Source organism: Anolis sagrei, chromosome 4 (genome assembly GCF_037176765.1).
Source record: "Anolis sagrei isolate rAnoSag1 chromosome 4, rAnoSag1.mat, whole genome shotgun sequence".
Lineage (NCBI taxonomy): Eukaryota > Metazoa > Chordata > Lepidosauria > Squamata > Dactyloidae > Anolis > Anolis sagrei.
Genome location: NC_090024.1, coordinates 80,952,525 through 80,971,184, shown reverse-complemented (window position 1 = coordinate 80,971,184; position 18,660 = coordinate 80,952,525). Strand labels below are relative to the sequence as shown.

The 18,660-nt window shown below is 39.8% G+C and overlaps 1 protein-coding gene across 1 annotated transcript in view; it reads right to left on the bottom strand.

Annotated features, from left to right (window-relative positions):
- JARID2 (jumonji and AT-rich interaction domain containing 2) overlaps positions 1–18,660 on the bottom strand; it is a 257,357-nt gene that overhangs the window by 21,263 nt on the left and 217,434 nt on the right. The window contains exons 8-10 of the mRNA XM_060774854.2: positions 10,939–11,435; positions 3,662–3,754; positions 775–893 (exon numbers count right to left, since the gene is read on the bottom strand). Coding sequence (XP_060630837.2) covers positions 775–893; positions 3,662–3,754; positions 10,939–11,435 — 709 coding nt within the window. The remainder of the gene's footprint in view (positions 1–774; positions 894–3,661; positions 3,755–10,938; positions 11,436–18,660) is intronic.

Sequence of the window (18,660 nt, the reverse complement as noted above, 5' to 3'; positions counted from 1 at the left end):
AACCAGCAAGGACAAAAGTAAGAAACTATGAGAGTTGTAGTGCAACGAAGTCTATGGATTCAAGCTTGGCTTCCAGTGATGCAGTGTAACCCAAGTAGTAAGAGGCTGCACTATTAAGTCTGCACTGCTGATCATATTGAACCAACTAGTTAGAAGAAGTGTTCACAGAAGTGACAAACCAACAAATAGGACACAGGCAGGAGAATGGGCTCCTGTAGAAACTGGCCACACTTCCTTTAAGCAACCCCTTCTCACACCACAGACCACGCATGTCAAACACAAGGTCCTTGGTCTGAATCCGGCCCGCCACATCATTTTCTGTGACCCACATAGTAACTTTTATTATACGTTCTTACAATTACCAACTGCCCTTTGAATGCAACCACAAGACTGCTATGACCCTTGGTGAAACTCCTGCCATAGAACATGAGTGGGAATCATGCAGCAGACCAGAAGCCATGCCACAGGGCTGCAACTCTTAGCATTCCTCACCACTGTTCAGGTAGCTGTTACTGTCAGTATCTGGAGGACCAAATTAATTTCATGCCTCAGGATGTACAGCTCTAATAAACACATGCAATATGTTTTCAAAATGTGCAACTTCAGTGTATGAATGTTCAACCGTGCAACTGGAAAATGAGTCTGATCACTGATACAGAATGGATTTGCATCATGGCATCTAGGAAGGCACAACCAGCAGTCTAAATAATGTGAACCAATATTGCACTGTGTAAGAGGAAATGAAAAATTCCCATGAATACTACCAAGACTTACCTTGAGAATGGTTCTGATTTTCCCACAGGAAAGCCACTCCCATGAGTGTTTGTGTCGACTTTCCCACAGTGCACTGCTACATGGCAATCCTTCTGCTCCACTAACCTCCAGTATTCTTGCTGTAACAACAAAGGACAACATATCTATAAATGAGTACTGAGTAGATCCTCACAAGCAACCCCCTACCAGCCGTTATCCTTAGAAAGTTCGTGATTCCCTTCCTTTATCTATTCTAAAGAGTTTTTTTTTCCTGCCTGGTGTTGATAGTATTATGTATTCTCGCATTACTACTGTGAAATTCATTGACTATTTTGAAGAATGTGCTCGTTGAGGAAGGACTGGCATGCTTCAGTCAAGGGAAAACCTGCCCCAACCACTGCTTAGAATTTGCTAAATGTTGACCTGCTTTCAGATGATTCAATGTATACAACCTTTGTTTCATGTGCAAAATTCTTTAAAATGTTGTATAAGATAACCTTTAATGTCATGTGTGTAAGATGTTCAGACTCCATCTCCCAAGTTAACTCATTATGTACAATTACATACAGTATGTATCCCAAAATCCAAAGTGTTTTTGTTCCCTAGCATTTCTGATAGAGGATACCGAACTTGTATTATTGTATATACCTAGTGATGGTATCCTCTTGACATTAAGTCTAGTTGTGTCTTGACTCTGGGGGGTGGTGCTCATCTCCATTTATAAGCTGAAGAGCTGGAGTTGTCCATAGACACCTCCAAGGTCATGTGACCGGCATGACTGCATGGAGCGCCAGAACCTTCCCACCTGAGCGATACCTATTGGTCTACTCACTTTTGCATGTTTTCAAACTGTTAGGTTTTTCAGAAGCTGGGGCTAACAGCAGGAGCTCATCCTGCTTCCCAGATTCGGACTGCTAACCTTTTGGTCAGCAAGTTCAGCAGCTCAGCAGTTTAACCCACTGTACCACAAGGGGTTCCACTCTATATAATTATCCCATATTTATATCCCAAGTACTCCCCTATTTTTCTCTCCCTTTCTTTGAAATTATAATTTAAAGCATTTTTTTAAAAGAGTTAACATTAGGCAAATAAGGCAACCACTCCTAAAAGCAACTGCTTATCATGGAGTGTTGTATACTGGCAAGATGTTGTGCCTCACAACTGCCTGTGTGGCAATACCTGCCCTGCAATCCCTAAATTAGACTCAGGTGCAGAGGAGAATGTTATTCCAGTGCTATGATTGATGCAAGATTTAGTTGCCAGTCTTGTTGGTTCCTGTATGAGAAATTAAAGTCAGGACACCATCTCATTCTAAATTCCTGATCACAAGTAATACTGAGCAATTGACCAATAATAATAATAATAATAATAATAATAATAATAATAATAATAATAATATTTTTTTCATGTCAGAAGCAATTTGAGAAACTGCAAGTCACTTCTGGTGTAAGAGAATTCGCCATCTGCAAGGACATTGCCCAGAGGACACCTGGATGTTTTACCTGGATGGCTTAACCCATTGTGCCACCACGGCATAATAATAATAATAATAATAATAATAATAATAATAATAATAATAATAATAATGGTCAATGGCTCTGGAGACCAGGATTTATTCCCCAACTTGGCCATTATTTTCCCTGCAGTCTGAGACAGGATACAATATCATTAAAATGAGAGATAAAGCACTTTAAAACACATACAACAAGATACACAGTTAAAACACAAGTTAAAATCCACAGATTAAAATTAACAACTTAAAACTGACTGGGTAGGTCTGCTCAAACCATGACACCATGCTGGCTCCTGAGCTACTATACTTCTTCCTAATTTTGGCCACAATCCTACTGGTCCACATAACTATGCTTGTGAGGGAGGCAGCAATGGTTGCAGCTTGACAGCAGAGATGATGTGACTGCAGGCACTGTGACAATGAGGTTGAAGAGCAATGAATGTCATCTCCATCGGGGTTGGGGTGTGGGATGCTCCACTGGCTGCCCAGCAACACAGGAGCTGGAAAGGGCAGCTTTCTCTCCTGATGGACCTAGTTTTCACTGCTGTCCTCCTGCTGCAAGTGCCCTGCATAGCTTAAGCTGATGGAATGATCAATTATAATTATGCAATTTCCCAACAAGATATTGGGCAGAGTCCCACAATTTGTTGTCAAAGGCTTTCATGGCTGGAATCACTGGGTTGCTGTGAGTTTTCCGGGCTGTATGGCCATGTTCCAGAAGCATTCTCTCCTGACATTTAGCTCTCATCTGTGGCATGCATCCTCAGAGGTTGGGAGGTTTGTTGAAAACTAATCAAGTGGGGTTTACATATCTGTGGAATGTCCAGGGTGGGAGAAAGAACTCTTGTCTGTCTGAGGCAAATGTGGATGTTGCCATTGGCCACCTTGATTAGCACTGAATGGCCTTTCAGCATCAAAGCCTGATTGCTTCCTGCCTGGGGGAATCCTTTGCTGGGAGGTGTTAGCTGGCCCTGATTGATTCTTGGCTGGAATTCCCCTATTTTTTAGTGTTGTTTTTTATTTACTGTCCTGATTTCAGAGTTTTTTTTAATACTAATAGCCAATTTTTTCCCATTTTCATGGTTTCCCCCTTTTGTCCACATCTATGGACTTAACAACCTCTGAGGATGCCTGCCATAGATGCGGGTGAAATGTCAGGAGAGAGTGCTTCACAGCAACCCAGTTCCACAATATCTTTTAACAACTCCTTCCAGATATGCTGCTGCTCTTCTTTTTTTATCAACTGCTGAAATTATAGAAATTGCAGAGAAGAGGGGCCACATCCATAACCACTCATATTGGACTGTGTTCCCTGGGGAGTAATGTTTCTCAAGTGTGGTCCTGGTGGGGAAGGGCCAAGCCAAAGATGTTCCCTAATGTTAGGGGATTCCTCACCTCAATTTCAGCTGCTGTAGGCTCTTTGCTGAAGCACATATTCATGATGTTTCTTGCTGTTCGGTAAAAGGTTGTTAAAGAAACAGACCTTCCCTGCAAACCAAAGTCACAAAGTGTGAAAAAATGTTATTTGTCTACATTTCCCTAATTGAGGATAACAAAATGAGAGGAGTTGAACTACAGAGAGGAAGTAGAGGGTTTTTTGTGTCAACGGTCTTACAGCAAATGGCATGGATAGTTGCCAGGTTGCATGGTTATGCAGATGGGCCTTGTGGCTTGTGGAAACCAACTGAATGACTGTGCTACAGATACGGAACTCATGGCAGAGCTACAAATACGCTCTAAAAGGTCTTACTCAGATACATACCACTCTTCTTCTTTACATACTGCCTGAAACCTACTCTGGAGGGTTTTGTGGACCCCCAGGGTAGATATTGGGGCACCCAGGAACCAGAAGGCAGAAATATTCTTATTTTAGACATGTTTGTGCTGACAGAATGCTTTCTGTCAACGGAACAGTCCTACTGGATCCTGATCAAAGATTCTTTACAGAGCAATATGGAGATGTTCTGTAGCTAGCTGAAATGTCAACGTATGCCTGTTATGAAAAGAGCAGTCCTAGTGCTTGCTCACAGATGCACTCACAGGAATCAATCACAGAAAATATACATATATAAGTATATTAGAATGTTTAGATTGATTTCCCATCATCGGATGATTTTTTGCAATTGAGAAGACAAAACACCAGTAAGAACCCGTGTTAAAGCAAATTAAGAATTCTAATAGCAGATCAAGATCAGGATTCTGAAAATTAGATAAGTAATGCCCAGTTACATGGACATATGTCCTTTAAGGTACATTGTGGAAGGTGATAATAATAATAATACTTTTTAATACTCTGCCACCATCTCCCCAAAGGGACTCGGGGCGGCTAACATGAGGTCAAACCCAAATAATTACAATAAAGCAAAGAAAGTATTCGAGTGTCCATCTGTGAAATCCATACATATGGTTGTGCGCATTTCAGAGAACACTATGAAGAAATACATACAAAGCAGACAATAACATCAAACAGAGTGCTTAACAATAACATAGTAATGCAATAAAATAATGACAATAACATAATAAAAGCAAAATATAAAATGGTAAGGAAATTAAACAGAACGAGCTGGGCCAAATGCGGTGGGTAAAAATTATAAAACCTGTGGGTAAGATAGATAGAAAGTGCTATGTGTAGTGGGATTCTCGGGTGGGATAAACAATGAGGTTTATCTCCAATGAGGGATAAGATGAATTGCATCGGAAAGACAAATTGGTACTGGGATGGAATATTCTATCCCTGGTCATAGCTCTGCTTGCAGAAGTGTACTTGAGGCCCTCTGAAGCTATGAAGAATACTCTTTTTTGTTTCAGTGACAACAATTTTCACAACTCTGGTGGGTGACTACAGACCTAACCAAGGTGCTTTCCAGTGTAAGACAATCACTGCACTGATGATGGTCCCTGCTTTTCAACACCATGTCAGTCTGAACCATAACTTATTGTTTGGCAGGCACAATAGGTGAAAAATAAATTCTTGTGTGCATAAAGGAATGTAGATTTTTCTTTTTTCCATTTTTTAATTTAAATGATTCAAGCTATAGAGTCAATCAGAGTATTCCAAACCTTGTGTTGCAACATGTTAGTATGTCAGCTGCAGTGTGCAGGTGTGTCATGTAAATTATGAAAAACATCTGAGTCTATGTAAAGTAAGCAACAAATCAATATATTTTAAAAATTATATAAATGTAAGATTTGTACGAGATATTTTGAGTGCCCACATACTTTTTACAACAATTTATGTATGTCTTTGTATCTCTTACAAGGAGTTGGTTTAACCTCCGGTTTGCTAGTAAAACTGAATTACTGTGTCACGAAATAATGCACCTCTAAAAAATGTGTCACCAACATGAAATGTCTAGAAAGCTCTTGTTTAGAGAGTTTTCAATATTTTTATGTTTGTTTTATAGCAGGGGTTCTCAAAGTGTGCTCCACAGAGCCCTTGGGGCTTAGTGAATCAAACTGAGGGGCTCCACAGTTTCCTCCTCCTCCTTCCTCTTGCTCCCCCTCTAAGCTTTCCCTCCTCTTTCCTGCTCCTCCAGCTCTTTCGGTCTCCCCCACCCCCAAAAGCTTTTTTCCCTCACCTCTATCACCCCAAAAAGCCACTTCCTCTTGCCTTCCTTACTTCCAAAACCCTATTTCTCTCCCACCTCTCAGGGGGCGCTTTTATTATGCTTTTTCTGTATGGCAGAAGGGAGTAAGTCCCTGAGATTTCTGCTATTATTATTATTATTATTATTATTATTACTACTACTACTACTACTACTACTACTACTACTAAGTCTGGGTACCCATCTTTTGGGAGTGCTTTGATTGTGCTTTTCCTGCATGGCAGAAGGGGGTTAGACTGTATGGCCTCTGGGGTTGCTCCTATTATTATTATTATTATTATTATTATTGTTATCATCATCATCATCATTACTACTACTACTACTACTACTACTTCAAAGGGTGGATCGCTATTTGTTGGGGGGTGCTTTGATTGTGCTTTTCTTTCATGACAAGAATATAAACATGTCTTGGGGCTCCACGAGAAACTTCTGCTTCAAAAAGAGTTCTGCGACTGAAAAGGTTTGAAAATCCCTGCTCTATAGAAGCCACTCTGTGTCCCCTTTGGGATTGAGATAGAGCGGGGTAAAAATACAGTAAATAAATACAGTAAATAAATAAACCATGTGCCTGCAGGAAAAACAGATGCAATGTAACATTTCCCCTCAATCAAAGATCAGCCTTGGCCCTAATAATTCTACATAAAGTGTGTTGCTGACTCTTAAAAAAAAAGAATACAAGGCAATTAAGCTATTAGAAAACATTAAAACTGCCCATCATGGAAAGAGGGCTGAGACACTCTTAAATGTCAGAGTTGCATGCTCATAAATAAAACAAGCAATTTCCTTCCTCTTTTATTACCATGTGAACCATTTATTGCACTAACAAAACAAAACAAACAAAAACCCTTGAAAAGTGTTATTCCTCCAGTCATTAAACTTGCATCTGTAATTTAGAGATTAAAAAGACTGGAAACGAACGTGGAGGAGCAATTGTGTGGCTTCCTCCTTCCCCCTCCTTTGCACAGTGCCCTTTTTTATCCAAGCAGAAATTAGTCTCAAAAACAAATTACTTTCAGAAACATAGCACAACTCTGCCTCAGGAGGAATGCTTCACAGCACTCAAAGGAGGAGGCATAACTGATTTGTTATACAGCATGCCCTCCAGATCCACAGGGGTTCGGGTTTAGGATTGCCCCACAGATGCCCCCCAAAAAGGAAATGATCACATCCTAGGACTGCTCCAGCATGTCGTGTTTACATTGCTGCCATTTTAAGCAGAGGATGTGACAATCTATGGTTAGTGGAAATTGTGGGCCTGAAGCCTGCAGATCCAAAGGGTCCACTGTATTATTAGAAGTTTTTTTTTCAGTTTTCATTTCATAAAGTATCGAAAAGGGGATTTTCTTCAGCTGTATTGATTAACACATACAAAATACACAATAGCTGTATTGATAAACACATACAAAACACACAGTACATACAAAAACCAAGGAGGAAGTTGGGGAGAGATTTTCAATAATTATAATTTTAATGCTAAATTGTTGGTTTTGCTCTGCCTGCCGCAAATTCAAGGAATCCCTAGCTAAGGGGGATGGAAACTATACTGGAGCATTTCCTCTCAACAATTCAAGTGGGAACCTTGGACCAAATTTGACTGTGAGGAATAACGCTTGATTCATCTGCACAACATCTAAAAGCAAAAGATATGCATTAGAAGGAGTGGTGACATCCACAAAATGAGCTGTTAGAAAACATTTCAAGAGGAGACTTGAGGACTTGGCTCAATGTCCTTTATATTATGTTTTCTGGAGAACCCAAATCAAAGTAGTTATTGGTCCAGACTTTAGACACCCTCCTATTTTGGAAGCCACACTTCACACACTTGATAACAATGCAGCAATTGCCAGATCTTTATATGTTTGTCAAACTGAATGATTGTATCCTGAGCATAGCTAAATGGGTTAAGCGACAGACTACTGTGCAAATCCCAAAGCTAGAAGCATAAAGAAGCTATTCCTAATTTAAATACGAAAACGCAGAGGAAGAGAGAAAGGATGTGGGTGTGAGCTATAAATTGTACTTTTGAAGCCATGGAGTTCCTCCTCGTTCACAGAGACGTTAAGCAGAGCTTGGGAAAAATACTTAACCAGCCTTGTTTCATTTTATTTTGGGATGAAGTAGAAATTTATTTTCTCTATGAAACCAGACAAATAGTGTGATCATTATCACTGATCTATTTGAAATGATTATAAGTCATCTTGAATCTCGTGGCAGGAGAAAGGCAGAAAATAAATTCAGTAAGAAAAAAAGAAATCAAGATTTGGAGCTCTTCTGTAAGCATTACATAGTTAATTCTCTTCCCTTAGAAAGCATGTTTAGCAGGAGAACAAACACAGAGATTTTAACAAATGTAATGTGACTAGCAAGATTTTTCTTTGACCTCCAGCAGAACTGAGAGATTGATTCCAGCTGCCATATTAGTTAACATCGACGTAATTCTGCTTCCAGTAGCAACACTTGCAACTATATTTGTAACCAATGTGCACTTTCAAAAAGAAATGGAAGCAAAGAGCATCTAAAGAGATGAAATAGAGAATCTATTGCCATAAGTGGGTGGGAATAAAAAGGTCGTTTTCAGGGGGACTTGGGAGCCTGAAAAAAGTGAGATTCATAGAAAGACACCACTAAAGGAGCACCTGCTGATCTGGCAGAAACAGGTTTCGCAAAAAAGGTTAATAAATATGTACAAAAACATTGTGCTTATCATTCACCTCATCTCAAGCTCTGATCACCTGGTAAGGAATCCCACTGGAGCATTTCAGCCCACCAAGCTACCTGGGAGTTATTCTAGACTGTGCTCTGACTTACAAGATCAAGCAAAAAGTGGGTGCTAGAAATAATATCATACGAAAGCTGACTGCCACAACCTGGGGATCACAACCAGATACAGTGAAGACATTTGCCCTTGCACTTTGCTACTCTGCTGCTGGGCTACTTATCGGGTCTTGTAGATAAATACACATGCCCAGTGTGGGATACACCTCACCATGCTAAAATAGTGGATGTTTCTCTTAATGAGACATGCCGCATTATCACAGGACGTCTACGTCCTACACAACTGGAGAAATTATACTGTTTAGCCAGGATGGCACCAGCTGACATCCATCAAGAAGTAGCAGTCAGCAATGAAAGGACCAAAGCATTGACATCTCTGGCACATCCTCTGTTGGGATATCAGCCAATGTCTTAAGTCAAGAAATAGCTTCCTAAGATCTAGGGAGATACTCACAGGAACACCTCAGCAAGCAAGAGTCCAAAAGTGGCAGACTAAAACCTGGAATCTCAATCAGTGGCTGATACTGGATGAGAAATTCCCTCCTGGACACACAGAAGACTGGGTGACTTGGAAAGCACTGAACAGGCTGCACTCTGGCACTATGAGACGCAGATACAAGGTGGAGTCCATGACATGCAAGTGTGGAGAAGAGCAAACCACAGACCACTTGTTGCAATGCAACCTGAGCCCTGCAACATGCACAATGGAGGACCTTCTTACAGTGACACAGAGACACTCAAAGTGGCCAGCTTCTGGTCAAAGGAAATTTAGTATAATGCCAAGTTTTTCCCTTCATTTTTCTTTTAGGGGAAAAACCTACCCAGTTACAAATGAAGAAATCAAATAGTGACACAGTTGTGTTTTTTTGATGTATAGAGCTTGGAGCCTTTTGTCTGGAAGCACTCCTATAGCACTCCTATAGCTACATTTTTTCTTAAAATATATCAGTGTGTGTTAAAGGTACCATATAAATAGCCAGATATAGATCTTGAGGACAAGGACAACAATCCAGCAGCAGGAAACACTAGCTATGACTTGGTGAAAATGCTCTCGCCTGTAACTATTAATCAATACACCTTAATTCAGTCACAAGATCACAAATAGTATATTGAGGACCTCTGCTGACAAGACCCAACCTCGTGGAATGAATTACTATGTCCAGAGCAAGCCGTTGATGTGAAGAAAATACCTGAAAACAAGCTAATTTCTTTTACAGACTAAGGACCCTTCCACACAGCCCAGAATAGCAAGGCAGAAAATGCCACATTATCTGATTATGGACTCAGATTACCCAGTTCAAAGCAGATATTTTGGGATTTTCTGCCTTGATATTCTGGTATATAGGGCTGTGTGGAAGGCCCCACACATATTACATTAAAGTTAAATAACATATGCATTCAAAAGAGCAATAGTATGTATATTTTCTTCTGCAATTCCTTTCCCCTTGCCCTTAAAGTTAAATCATGAGACATCAGTGGTGGTTATGTTGGTTCACTTCAGGTCCACATTCTTGTAATTTTTAAAAATAATACCTTTGTCACCACAACCCACTGTTGTAGGCCCTGGAAAACATAATGGTCAGGCAAGAGTGTGAAGTGCTGTGGTGAGACAGCCCTGGACGTGAGAAAGTCAAGCTCATTTCTAAATTCAGAAATGAAACTCTCTGGGTGGCCTTGGGCAAGCCACACTCCCATGGCCTGACCTCTCCCACTGGGTTGGAGTGATGACAACTAATCTCTCTCTCTGCTGCTGCTCCATGCATCCTCTGCACCTCTCTAGGAAAAGGTCAGAATCCAGATATGACTAATACATAAATAAATAAGATTTGTCATGGGGGAGGGGGTGTTTACAGGCTTCGGTTTTTTAAGAGGGACAGCCTCAGTAGAAGCACAAGTCGCCATAATTCTAGACAGAACCATTTTTCCATTTCATCGTGATAAGAGAAAGAGCAGTGATGGAAAAGCAGGACGTGCTGGACACTAGCTCAATCAAATCTTACGTTCTCTCTCTCTCTCTCCCAGCATTTCAGCTCCACTCGCTAAACCCGACCTCGCTAACAATTACACAGCAAGCAGTAGTGCCAGTTCTTGCTTAATAGCGTGGAGGCTGCCAAATCAAATTGAGTGGAGGAGTCAACATTCCTTTGCAAATGGATGTGCTCAGTGTCAGGAGGAATACGCTTTCCAAACCACCATTTTGCACTAAATCAAAGCTGGCAGTGCCAGGGAAAACACCATTTGTATTTCAAGTTGCACTTCCTAACCAAGAGGCAAGGCAAGACCTGTGCTTACCTTATAGACACACTTGTGGAGGTCACTGAGGATGCCTTTGTCTTCCTCCTCTTCCTTCACGATCTCCTTTTCCTGAGAGAAGAGTCGCCGCCTGCCTGTTTTCTGTGGGACTTCGACTTCTTTCGCCTTGTTCCGGAACCCATTTTTATGGACCACGCCATTGATGAGTCCATTTTTGGGCTCATAGCGGGGGAGAGACTGGAACTCATAGCTGTTATCTGAATGTGCCTCCAAGGGGCCTTTCCGTTTTTCCAGGATCTCTTTTTCAAAGAGGACTTCCTTTTCCAGTCTCTTGTGCTCCTCAGCAGAGAGGGAGTCATAGGAAAGCAAGTATTGGCAGTAGGCTTCCTGCAACTTTGCCAACCTGTCCTGTGCAGTTTTGGGGATGCGCAGCATGTCTGCCAGCTTGTTCCATTTCTTGAGGTCAGTCACTTGCTGCATGCCCCCCATTTCGTTGATCAGCTGGAAAAAGCAGGCCAAATCTAGCTCGCAGCCTCCTAGATGTTGACAGTGAAATGGAACGACCAAAAGGTGAGGATTGGAGGGAAAAACAGAAAATGGTTAGGAAAATGGAACAAGTTTTCCTCCAAAAATACCTGTCTATAGAAAACTAGATGTTGAGAAGAAGGATTCTACCCTTGCCAACCATCCCAATCTTTGGCATGCACCTAGAAGTGTTTCCTACTTCAGTAAGATCTAGTCTCCATCCCTTTCATTAAAAGATCAGATGTTACTTGGGTATAATTTCTCTAAACAAGAGTATCTGAAAAAACAATCCACAAGTGATTATGTTCTCTCAGTGGCCACTACATCCACCCTATGATGCTACTTTGCTCACCTGGATCAAGATATGACTATAGTTGCTACTCCACATTTGAGGTTTTGACTTGCAGATCTGATTATACACTGGGTTTACTAAAATGTTCTCTTTAGAAATCTCTAGGTCCTCCAGTTTTGTTTTGTTTTTCGTGTCAGAAGCAACTTGAGAAAGTGCAAGTCACTTCTGGAGTGAGAGAATTGGCCATCTGCAAGGACGTTGCCCAGGATATATTTACCATCCTTGTTGGAGGCTTCTCTCCTGTCCCCGCATAGGGAGCTGGAGCTGACAGAGGAAGCTCAACCCACTCTCCCCGGATTCGAACCACTGACCTGTCAGTCAGCAGTACTGCCGGCACAAGGTTTTAAACCACTGCCCCAACAGGCACTCCAGTGTGACTCTATAGGTCACACTAGAGGACTTAGAGATGTCTAAAGGGAACACCTCTCTTGAAATCTCTAGGTCTGCCAGTGTAATTCTATGGTCAGCTTCCAATAGAAGTCAACCACAGAGTCTAAAGTGTCATCAGTTGGGAGTCCCCCCCCCCCAAGCAGCAATCATTGCTCTGAGATCAGAGGGAAGAGGGGGGCCAGGAAGGCAGTTCCATCTTGTCTCCTGCACTGTGCTTATAATATAATATAATATAATATAATATAATATAATATAATATAATATTGATTATATTATAATGTAATACAATATAGTACTACTACTAATATGATATTATAATTATATATTTTATATTAAATGTAATATTGCTAATAATATTACAGTATGATGTTATAGTAGAGTGTAATATGTAATATTAATATTGTGCTATGGTAATAATATAATATATTGTATTTACTTTTTACTTGTAAGCTGCTCTGAGTCCCCTCCAAGGTGAGAAGGGAGGCATATAAATGTCGCAAATAAATAAAGCACTGAGCTGCTGAGCTTGTTGATCAAAAGGTCGCAGGTTCGATTCTGGGGAGCGGCATGAGCTTCCGCTTTCAGCCCTAGCTTCTGCCAACCTAGCAGTTCGAAAACATGCAAATGTGAGTAGATCAATAGGTACCGCTCCAGCGGGAAGGTAACGGCGCTCCATGCAGTCATGCTGGCCACATGACCTTGGAGGTGTCTACGGACAACGCTGGCTCTTCGGCTTAGAAATGGAGATGAGCACCACACCCCAGAGTCAGACATGACTGGGCTTAATGTCAGGGGACAACCTTTACCTATTTCTTTATTTGTGGTGTTTCACTTTCATGGCAGAGATGTCCTAACCACAGCAAATGTGGAGAGCTGGCTGTAGTATGCACCTGGCAAACCGAAGTTGATGCATTTAGGATGTATTTCCCTTCTACACCCCAAACTCTCAATCCCCTAACCAGTCACCCTGGAGAACTGTTCATATAAAGTACTCTTGATATTCTAATCTAAAAGGCCCTTTAAAGCTAAAAGAAGAGGTTACTCTTTCAGTAAATGCCATTACAAATGTCAGTAGTCCAATTAGTTGTGCTTCTGATGCACAGCACATATCTGTTGCAAATTGGTTTCATTGTCACTATCCTCCATTACGCTAAACACTGCACAGAGCCAGCAGATTCCTTTTTATTAATACAGGAGAGCTCCTTAGTTTTCATGCTTTCTTTCCTTGCAGAATAATTTATTTAGACCAGATCACTGCATTTATCGAGCATCTATATAATGCAAACATCACTGCAAGATACGTTCACAGAAAATCCCTTTTACCCAGAAAGTAATTCCATTTGGCCTCATTATCAGAAGTCAGAGGTGCCACTATATGGTGGTGACAAAATCTCTTACCTATAAAGACTGATTGTGTTAACTACTGCTTTGACTTTGGCGAGTCACCCCAGGAAAAAAAAGGTGTGATAGCACAGGCTCAAATTAGCCATTCCATGTTTTGTCAAGGAATGAGTGCTTTCAGAAAAACACAAAAACAGGCACATAGCACCTCTGGGTTTAATGAGGCTTGGTTGTTTTCTTGAGCAATTTTATGAAGTCTGACCCTTAAGTAAAAGGAGGCCACTGCTACCTATTCAGTGTTAGTTGTAAAATGTGTACGATCAGCAAAATTGTAAGCTTATTCCCCAGAGGGGAAGCCAAGGAGAAAACAAATATGTAGTGCATTAATTGTATTATCTGCTAGCAAGGGGCAAACAGAACTGAAACCTTCTACCTGCTACAAAGCCTAAAGAAAACCCTTTCAAGGTATTTCAGAAGGACATAGTTTATGTTAATCAGCCACTAAAAATATCTGCATTTACACAGAATCACTGCTAAAGGACTGTAAATAGTAAAAACAGTTAAATGTCTAGTAAACATATTTGAATTTCTGTGCCACAAAATCAACCATCATTAAGACAACACTTTTTTCCGGAATATTCAAAGTTAATAAAATATACAAATTGTGAGTTATACAGATCTACTTGTCAGGCAATATGTTCAAGAAAAAGAATGGCACAGTCTGGGGGTAGAATTGTTTTTGTTGAGAACATGGTTTTAAAATATTGTTTACACCAGTGGTTCCCAAACTTATTTGGCCTGACTCCTGGAAATCAATTTTTCTAAATCTTCTCTTCTTTTTTTTATGTTTTCACCGCCCCCTTATAGTTGTTCATTGACCCCCCAAATGCACCTGTGGCCATTACCGCCCCCCCCCCCGCTGGATCGCTGCAGCGCCCACAAGGGGGCGATAACGTCCACTTTTGGGAATCACTGGTTTACACCTTAAGATGATGGTTGAGGAGATTAATACCACCTTTATTTATTTGGAATTGTGTTACCAGTTAAGGTTTTCGGTTGCATACAGATACTATGAGGTCAAAAACCAATGGAAGAATCTTGTTATTTCACTGAGAAATATTTTTGGAATTAATCTCTCACAATGTGATGGTAATGCAAGACCAAGAACCTTAAAGGTTCAAACCTTTCACTGGTTAGTTGTTTTAATAAAAGACTTAATGTCTCATTGGTCGAGTGAAAATAATTATTGTAGAAACAATTGTAAAATATCTTATGATACTAATCAAAGTATCTTTATTTCCTGTTATGGGAAAATAATTGTCAATAATTCCAGACGCTGTAGCCCATCCCATTTCTGAGGGCTCTTCCCAGCCTCTAAAAAGGGGAGAGGCCATGCTCTCATCACAGAGGAAATGATTCATGGACACAGACATCATGTTTGGCACCCTTCCACCAGTAAAAGCCCATTTATTTTTGGGTGGGGTGTCACACAATTGCATCAAGCCAAATGGTTGCCTTTGATATAGGACAACTTCCAGTTTCTGGGAAGACTCAAGACATATTGGGGTGCACATCTCTTTAGTTCACTATACATTTATATTTGTTTAATATCTTACTGGTTTGGATTTATGTATCTGGATTGTTGTTTGTATGACATTAATATGTTGTAAGCTGCTTTAAATCCCGTGAGGGAGAAAAGTGGGATATAAATAAAGATTTATTATTATTATTATTATTATTATTATTATTACTATTATTCACACATATCAGCTATTGCCTTGGGGGTTGGATACTTAATGGTGTTCTTATACCTGATCAAAGCATCAAACTGGACTTAGAAGACTACTTCTATGCCTTTTAACATCAACAGGTGTTAAAACTGATTAAGAAGTATCAGAGAAGTTTCCTTGATTATGGTGCAAAATAACAAAGATGCACAAATGTCAAAATGTTTTCTAAACTGATTTACAAAAAAATGGGTTCCCACTTGATCCTATGCAAGCTTAGAGATCACCATATCAAGTGATACACTTTTCAAACATTTATTCTTTTTTCAAAAACTGGTGATGAAAAACCAATTTTGTACCCAACTGCTTCTTGAAACCCATTGTGTGCTGTTTTTTAAAATGCTAGCCTGGGTTTTCTTTCAAAACTTAAATCTGTACACAATTATTTTAAGAGTTCAACTCTATTTTTATTGGACACTTAAGCTTATTAGTTCTAATGAGAACCAGAGCGTACTTTCACAAGAATCTGATAGATGTTATAGGTCAGGAGAAAGTCTGTACTTGTGTCTAATCATTATTTCTAATTAGAGAGGTACACCTTTTTGCCCTCAAGTGAGAAGGAAGAACAAGGCAATGTTTGGACAAAAAGAAAACCACGTTGTTTTGTTCTGATCTATAGTTTTCCAGGCATGTATGCACAGGCACACACAAGGCTCCATGCTTCATAAATTACTAAAAGACTATTACTGCCTGTTTGATTCAAATACTTCTCAACTCCCATGGTTTATGTGGTCGAGAGCTAATTGCTCAGGAGAAAGCATTGGCTTTTGTAACTTGCATGACCACTGCTTCTGAAGTCCCTGGAAACCAGGCCGCACACAGCAAACAGTGTTGGGAATTCCAAAGTGAAATCTAAGTACAGCTTAAAATTACTTTTACAAATGTCCAGGGCAATGTCTGTGCATGTTGGTTGCGCAGCCAATTTGTAAACTATTAAAAGATATACGAAAAGAAGATTGTACATTTCAAACAAGGCAAATACGGCAAGGCATATATCTCTAACTAGCTGTCCCCTGCCATGTGTTGCTGTGGCCCAGTCTGTGTATATGTGTTTTGTGTGTGTATATACATGTGTGTATGTGTATATAGGTGGTTTTGTACATGCATTGTAATGTACTTTTTTTTTTGGCTTTTTAAGTCCCTTCTGCTATGTTTTTCAGTGTTTTTATGAGTGATGGTAACTTGTTGGCCTGATAGGTGTATTGTGTCCAAATTTGGTGTCAATTCGCCCAGTAGTTTTTGAGTTACGTTAATCCCACAAACAAGCATTACATTTTTATTTATATAGATAGCTGGCTCACAAACCTATAAAACTATGGAGTCAATACAATGAGGCAGAAGGACCGACTGTACAAATTCTATTCCAATTAAAGTTCTGTTCAGCTGTTCAAATTCTGTGTCCAAAGACTATATGAAGGGAGAAGTTATGAATGAGCATCCTAGCTGTACTTTCGCAGCCCCATCCCAGTTTTTGGTGCCATTGTGCTGAAATGGAAAATTTCACCCCCAAATGGAGGTTTCTTCAACAATGAAAAGCTCTTGAAAATCAGTACCACCCTCGCTTCTCAATCTTCCCCTTCAACATGCCTGTGGGGAAGATGCTACTAGATTATCTGCAGTGTGCTGTATCATCCATACCGTAAACGATATGTGTCAAACACAAGGCCTGTGGGCTGAATCCAGCTCACCACGATTCATTAGACATCATGACTAGACCTAATGGGAATTGTGATAAATAAGATCTGAAGTTTGTTTTGTTAGTCAGGATAGTGGGGTTCGAAATTAGATACGAGGCTTGCGGATATCATGCCTCATGTCCTTTAACCTTTTTCCAACATCGGAGCCACAAGTGCTGTTGGGCTGTCATTCCTATTATCCCCAGTCTACATGGGGGATAATCAAAAGTGATGGGAGTTGTTGTTCAATAACTCAAATTGGGTATAAGTAAAAAGCATTGTAAAAAAATATAGTTGGTTCTCTGTATCCGCAGATTCTCCATCCCCATGGATTCAAAGCCGCTTTGAAGGCAATCATCAGGCTGATATGGCCCTCAAAGAAAATGAGTTTGACACTCTTGCTTTAAATTGTGGGTACTTTTAACTATGGTTATCTTTAAAAAGCCATTTTGATATATTGCCGTTTGAAGCCCATCTGTGAGTTTAAATAAGCTACAAAACAGATGCAAAAATTTCACACATCACGATGGGATAAATAAGCATCATTAATCACTCAGTAGCTTGACGATCTCATGGCTCTATCTTTGAGGACGTATCTTATACATGTCACTGTCATTTAGGCCCAGACACTTGATTGGATATATTGATTACCTAAATCTTTACTGATGACTACATGGTAACCGTTCATGATATTATGAACTGGATGCACTGTTGATGTTTACACTGCACTTGCAGTGTCTTGTTAGCCACCCAAGTCCCTTTTTTGGGAGATGTAGGCAGGATATAAATAAAGTTTATTATTGCTTAATTTTATTTCTCTTATCTCTGTTAGTCCTTCCTTTGTGTATTTGCAATAAATAAATTAATAGTGTTACTTTAAGGTCAGTGAAGCCAAATGTACACCAATGTCAATGTTGATCCACCAGCTAAAGCATTTCACAGTGACCATTTATCAAGTAACAAATTGGTTTCTTGATTACATTCAAATGCAAAACATATATCTCGGTCCTCCCCCCCCCCCCAAAAGGGAAAATTGTGCATTTTTATTATCATGAAAAAATAAAAAATAATAATAAATGCTTTTTGTATCACCATTGTGCTGAAATCCTTTGGAAACTGCAAAATACAATTTACTATTTCTGCAATTTGGCATGTGATTTTACAAAGCTCCTTCTTACTTCTAGAAGGTCATATTTTAATATTTTCTTTTTTAATTGCCAGACCTCACCCTTAAACACAAAACAAAATGCTTTGTAACTCTTAGCAATACTGATTAAAATTTCATCTCACCCATTACAGTTGATCTCCACAAATCAATCTTATTCAATCTTGCTACTATAATAGTGATTCAAGCAAATGTATCACTGTTTTACAACATACAACACAGCAATAGAAAAAAAATACCTTTTTCTAAAGACTAAATGGTGTTTTAATGTGACTTCCACCAAATAGGATGCTACACACTGTCATGTGCATCACATTTGATGGTAGATCAGAAAAACAACCAATTTACTTCAATAATCACACACAATATGGGTACAGGTCTTTGCAACCACCTGCTGAGAGAGTTAATGAAACCCTCATTTTGTAACAATCTGCATGTTAGTGCTTATTATTCGAAAGCTTGTGGATGGTTGAAAATTTGTAATTTCGGCCACACAAATATTTAAGCATAAATCAGTCCAAGGAA